Consider the following 6113-nt stretch of genomic DNA (forward strand, 5'->3'; position numbering starts at 1 on the left):
GCTGACAAACCATGCATTCGTGCACATAGTATGTATCTACCACATACCAGACATTTCCATCAGGGCATTCCTGTGACAGAGGCAGGGAAGTGACATTTCTATTTTACAGATGAGTAAATGGAGGTTCAGAGAAGGGGAATGACTTGTCCAATGACTTGTGAATACAAGTGCTCTAACTCTTCAGCAGTTGTTCTTTCTCCCGCTATGTGTCATGGTTCAGACTGCTCAGGTGGAAGAAGTAAAGATGTTTAAATGATTAGAAAAGGCCTGTGAATAAATGCTGAAAGAATTGGGGTGATTCAGCTTAAAGAAGAGAAGGCCTCTGGGGGGCAGCGCACTTTAAGCAGAAAATTCCCGCAGCTCATTTGCAGACCTGAGTGCCTCCTTCGTTTTGACTGGATCTGAATTCTCCCCCCAGGGTGTCCTGCTTTCATGGACGAAGAAGTTTAAGGCTCGGGGAGTTCAGGACACAGACGTTGTGAGCTCTCTGACCAAAGCCATAAAAAAACACACGGTGAGGAGTTCACCTCGGCATGGGGAGCTCTCCCAGTCCTAGCCCTTTTCTCTTGAGGGGGCCTCTCACAGGGTGCCCCTTGTGAAGGAGAATCAGAGAAGGAATCGATCTCAGGGAAGGTCTCACTGTAGTACAGACATGGCCAGTTTGGATAAACCCACTGGTGGGCCTTGGTGTGTGGAGCTTGTTCTAGTTACTGTTGAAAGGTGGGCGCTCTTCCCTGGGGCCTCCCCTGGCGGCCCCCTCAGGAGGTCTTGGTTAACCCCCCCCCCCCGCCCCCGGGCCATGTGTAATGCTCCAACCCCCACCTCTTCTTTCTGAGGCTTAAAAGGTCCCTTTCTTTCCAGTCTGGCTCTCTATTCTACTTTCCACTCTCTATTCATTCAATATCTCTATTTGTTGAATAAATTTTACAATAATCTAAATAACTCCAAAAGTAAGACATGCTCCTTGCTTGCTGAAAAGTATGCTAATAAACCCAGATTATTTGTTACCCTGACAGCAAGAGGACTATTTTGATGTATACCCTTCCAGTCTTTATTTCGCTTTAAAGCTGTGATCGTGTTCTTTGTGGTCTGTGTTTTTCTCTTATTGCTTTCATTTTACTTTAAAATACTCCCCCAAACCTTGGGAGAACTGTGGTGCAATAACCCAGGGTGACTTGGCAGAATAGGAAACCCAGGCGGAAACCATGGTGCTGCCCACAGAGAGGACTTGGCTGAGGTTGGCTAAGCTGTCCCAATAGATGAGGCTTTGGTGTTTTTCCTGAAAACACCATTGCTCCCAGGATAAACACGCTTTCCCAGGGTCCTCAAACAAGGGCTCGAGTCCTGGTGGGCTGTCCATATTTCTATTACATAGAGGCCTTCACCATTAAGCAGGAGCACGGGTTCCCCTCTTTAGCACCTACCTGCTGTCTTTCCCCTAGACCCCTGAACCTTGACAAAGGCCTTGCACCTTCCAGGCAGGTCCAGCAGGCAGGATCTAGTGATTTTCTCAACTAGTCACTTTCACTGCTTTTGCTTCCTGTGTGGGGACAGATAAAGGGATAACACCTTCTTCCCACCCACTGATGCCCTCTTGGGCTTATGTTTCAACAGGACATAGACGTGGACATCCTGGCCTTGGTCAATGACACTGTGGGGACCATGATGACGTGTGCCTACGATGATCCCCACTGTGAAGTTGGTGTCATCCTTGGTAACTCAGTTTGACTTGCTTTGGAGGGTGTGGGGAAGGGCTGGTGTGGGGTTTAGTTTCAGCAAAGTCTGAGTAAATTTTGTGGAAGGGTATTGGTACCTTCTATTTAGGAGAAACAACATAGGAAGATGAAAAATTAATACACGCATCCATTGATTCAACGAGTGTTCACTTGAGTGCCTATTGTCTGTCAGGCCTTGTGCTCTGTATTGGGTTCTCAGTGGTGAGTTAACACTCAAAGGTTCCTGGACTCACAGAGCTTTCGGTGGGGAGGTGGGTGAAAGGCCACAACAAGGCCTAAACAAATAAAATAATTTCAGGTGGTGGTTAGTGTGATGAAAACGAAGCAGGGTGATGTGACTGAGAGTGAATGTGTAGGGGTGTCCGGGCAGGCCTTTCTGAGGGGTAACTTTTGAGCAGCAACCTCAGTGATGAGGAGGAGGGAGCAAAGAGGAGATCTCGAGGAAGAGAATCCCTGGCAAAGAAAAGAGGAAACACCTATGGCTTCTGAGATGGGAATGAGTCTGGGGTGCTTGAGGAACCCCGAAAGGCTAAATGGGGGCTGAGTGAAAGTGAGCGAAGGCTGAGGGTAGCAGACTGTTTGGGTTAGAGGGAATGGACAGGACTGGGCAGGTTGCGCAGCACGGGGACATAGTCACTGTGGGGTCTTTGGCTTTTACCCCAGGGATCCAGGAAGGCCCTAGAGGACTTCCGGTGAGGGATGGATAAATGGGGTGTGCACTTTTACAAAAGCTCATTTTGGCTGCTGTGTGGAGAAATCAACTACTGGGGGCAAGAGTGGAAGCAAGGTGACCAGCCCAGAGGCCATTGCGCTGTGCAGGCAAGATGGGTTGAGGCCTGGACAAGGGAGGTGACAGCGCAGTGCAGGTGTCCGGTGGGCGGGTCCCTGAACTGGGAGGGGCGCTGCAGCAGGGATCAAGGCTATTTAGGGGACAATGAAGAGATTTATAGGCTGTTCTTGAGTATACCCTTCCACCTCCCCAGTCCTTTACCACCACTGGGAAAAGTTTTCTGAATTGCTTTAAAAAAAATTTCTGACCACATTCTCAGCTTGACTTTCCTGAAGCGCAGGATCTTTACACCTGAGGGGCTTCATCTGCCCTCCCATTTCTGGAGCCCCACACCTCAAAAGGGGATGGGTGCTTGCCAGTCACAGCATCCAGCTACTGTCCACTGTGTCTGTCTTAGTGACAATGTCGGGTAACCCACAGATTGGGTGCCATGCCTAAACACTGTCCGCGTGCTTTTCTGAGAAAAGCTTCTTCCAAATATTGTATTACATTCTGCTTCTCTACATTTCTTATTTCTCGTGTTGGCTTTAAAATGCTCAGGCCAGAGTATCAGCCAGGGGAAGATGCTTAAAAAATTAAAAACAAAACAAAACAAAACCAGCTTTATTGAGGCATAAAAAAATTCTCTCATTTTAGGTGTACAATTCAATGAATTTTAGTAAATTCACAGAACTTTGTAACCGTCACTACTATCCAACTTTAGAACATTTCCATCATCCCAATAGGGCCCAAACAGATTGTGCCCATGTGCAGTTACTTCCCAGTACTCCAGTGTTTGAGGCGTTTCCTTGGAGTGATTTTGTGTTTGAATAATGGAGCGTTGCTTTCTCATGTGATAGCTAATCACTGTCAAAGATAAGGACATAGCTTATGCTAGGAACAATTTGTGGCAGGCCATGAGGAAAGCCTATTTTTAGTATCAAATAGAGAAGAGGTTAAGCAGCTTCGGGAAAGGATATTAAAAAATTACTGTGGGTTGGTAATTAAAAAAAATGTATAAGGTTTAGGTTAACTCACCCTCCTCTCTGTAACTGTGCTTTGTCAGCTCTCATACATATTTATCAGGCACTTCTTCACAATTGACTTCATTCAAAACAGCAAACCATTAACACCCTGAGGAGTGGGGACTTCACATGTCAGCTTTATGCGTCATGAACTTCCCCAGCTTGTGGAAGCTGCTTTCCTCAGCGAGAGCCAGCCCCGGGAGTGGATCTAAGGCACTCTGTGGTCATTGGGAGGACTCTCAGGCAGTTGAGTTCTCTCTGTGTTTGCCCAGCTGGGAGCCCTTCCTTCTCTGCACGTTCTCTCTGATCCCTTGTCCAGGCACTGGCACCAACGCGTGTTACATGGAGGACATGAGCAATATTGACCTGGTAGAAGGCGACGAGGGGAGGATGTGCATCAACACCGAGTGGGGGGCCTTTGGGGACGACGGTGCCCTGGAGGACATCCGCACCGAGTTTGACCGGGATCTGGACCTTGGCTCGCTCAACCCAGGGAAGCAGCTGTGAGTACCCTCGTGCTCTAACCTGCGCGTCAGCACTGGGAAACACCCCAGCACTCAGGGACATGTTATGCCTGGGAGGCTTTGTCTTGGTGACTAGTTAGCCATCACAAGAAGTTTTGAGGCAAAGCTTATATTTCAGTTTCACTGGACAGATGAGGAAACTGAAGCCTCGGGAGTGGTTTCCCCTAGGTCATACCCTAATTCTAGATTCAATCCATATTCCTGGACCATGTATGTGTGAGGCAGGGGAGATAACAGCTGGGAACCAGATGACTCGGGTCCTGCCCTCTTGGCTCATTTGGAAGAGTGGCCACATAACACACCAGTGCCGCCCGAGGAAGCAGGACTCCGCCACATTCCTCGTTTGTGTTTCCAGGGCGCCCCGCCACCCTGCTTTCTGACTCACACAGTACCTGGTGTGATTCCTTCCTAGGCTCAAGTCTCAGCTCTTATCCCACACTCACCTGTAGTAGAACTATTTACTAAGGGGGTGATTCTTTCTTACGTGCATTTTCCCAGCCCCAGCCCTGGCATCAACCATTTTGGCTCAGTTCTGGCTACATGCTGAGCGCCCTGAAGGCAGGCTTGACATGTGATTTTTATTTCATTTCTATACATAGTGTCTTACATGTTATTACAAACCATTAAGTGTTTGTTGAATGCAAAAAAAAAAAACCATTTAAAGTTTAAAAAATAATTTCAGGCTTATAAAAAAGTTGTGAAAGAAAATTGTACAAAACTCCCTTTCACTCAGATTCCCTAAATAGTAACATTCTCTGTATGTTTATGTGTATATGTATATACATATAAAATACACATGTATATAAAATTATTTTTCTGAGCCATTTGAAACTAAGTTGCAAACATAATATCCCTTCACTCCTCAATACTTTAATAGAGTGTATTACTTGAAAACCAGTACATTCTCTTAACATAACCAAAATTAAGAAATTAACAATCAGTTCTAATATCTAATTTACAGACCTTATTCAAAATTCACCAGCTGACCCACTAATGTCCTTTATAAAAAAGAAAACAAAGATTGTCCTGGCCCAGGCTTAATCCAGGGTCACACATTATATTTTGCTGCCGGCCTCTTTAACTTCCTTTAATCTTGAAAACTTCTATAGTATCTCTTTGTTTTCCATCACCTTGAAGCATACAAGTCATTTACTTTACAGACTGTACCTCAATTTGGATTTGTCTGTTTCCTCATGATTAGATTCAGGTGATGCATTTTTGGCAGGAATATCCCAAAATATGTGTCCTCTTCAGTGCATTGTACCTGGAGGCACATGTTCACTCCGTTACTGGTGATGCCATCATGAATCACATGGTTATGGGTATATGCAACAGGTTTATCCATCATAAGGTCATTATTATCCTCTCTGTAATGAATAAGTATCTGGCAAAGAGATACTTTGAGACCATGTAACTATCCTTTTTCTCATTAAACTTTCATTTTCTAGTTTTAGCCTCCACTGATGAATTTCTAACACCATCATTCCCTCTATGTTTATTAGTTGTTATTCTACTAACAACTTTCCTAAAAGCTTTCCTACCACCTCCATGTATCTATTTATACTAATATGGACTCAAGGATTTTTTCTTTTAATTTCATGGGTTATAATTTCTTCTGTCATTATTTATTTTGATGTTCAAATTTTTTTTCTGATTTGGCCAGTAGAAGCCCCTTCAGGCTGGTCCCTATGTCCTTTTGACATGTTCCCATCACTTTTCCTGGCACAGTGAGATGCTCCAGGCTCCTTGTGCGTTTTCCCAGCCCCAGCCTGCGATCAACCATTTTTTCAAGAAGCCCTGGTGGATAAATATTTTAAGTACCTTCCAGAAATCATTCAAACACAGAACTGAACACCTGGAAAGTAAATGTCTGCTTTAGATGTACTTGTTCCCCAGCATACACCCATTTCACTGGTGACACAGAGCAGTTACAGCCCAAGGAAGTGGTGCCTGTTTTTTAAAGTTTTTTTTTTATTGGGGAATTGGGGGGATGGGAACAGTGCTGGGGAATTGGGGAAAGGGGAACAGACAAGTTGCTGTCGTTTTTGTTCTTCAATCT

General features: G+C 45.3%; 1 protein-coding gene across 3 annotated transcripts in view; it reads left to right on the top strand.

Moving 5' to 3' along the window:
• The window catches only part of HKDC1 (hexokinase domain containing 1), a 56786-nt gene that overhangs the window by 10147 nt on the left and 40526 nt on the right, over positions 1–6113 (top strand). For 2 of the 3 annotated variants that reach the window (XR_002122001.1, XM_019625089.1), the window contains exons 5-7: positions 419–514; positions 1615–1714; positions 3850–4033. Coding sequence is in view for 2 of the 3 variants with exons in the window: in XM_019625089.1 (XP_019480634.1) it covers positions 419–514; positions 1615–1714; positions 3850–4033 (380 nt within the window). In the remaining variant the exon portion in view is untranslated. The remainder of the gene's footprint in view (positions 1–418; positions 515–1614; positions 1715–3849; positions 4034–6113) is intronic. The other variant, XM_019625102.1, reaches the window with a different exon arrangement.

Source organism: Hipposideros armiger, unplaced genomic scaffold, assembly GCF_001890085.2.
Source record: "Hipposideros armiger isolate ML-2016 unplaced genomic scaffold, ASM189008v1 scaffold_15, whole genome shotgun sequence".
Classification (NCBI taxonomy): Eukaryota; Metazoa; Chordata; class Mammalia; order Chiroptera; family Hipposideridae; genus Hipposideros; species Hipposideros armiger.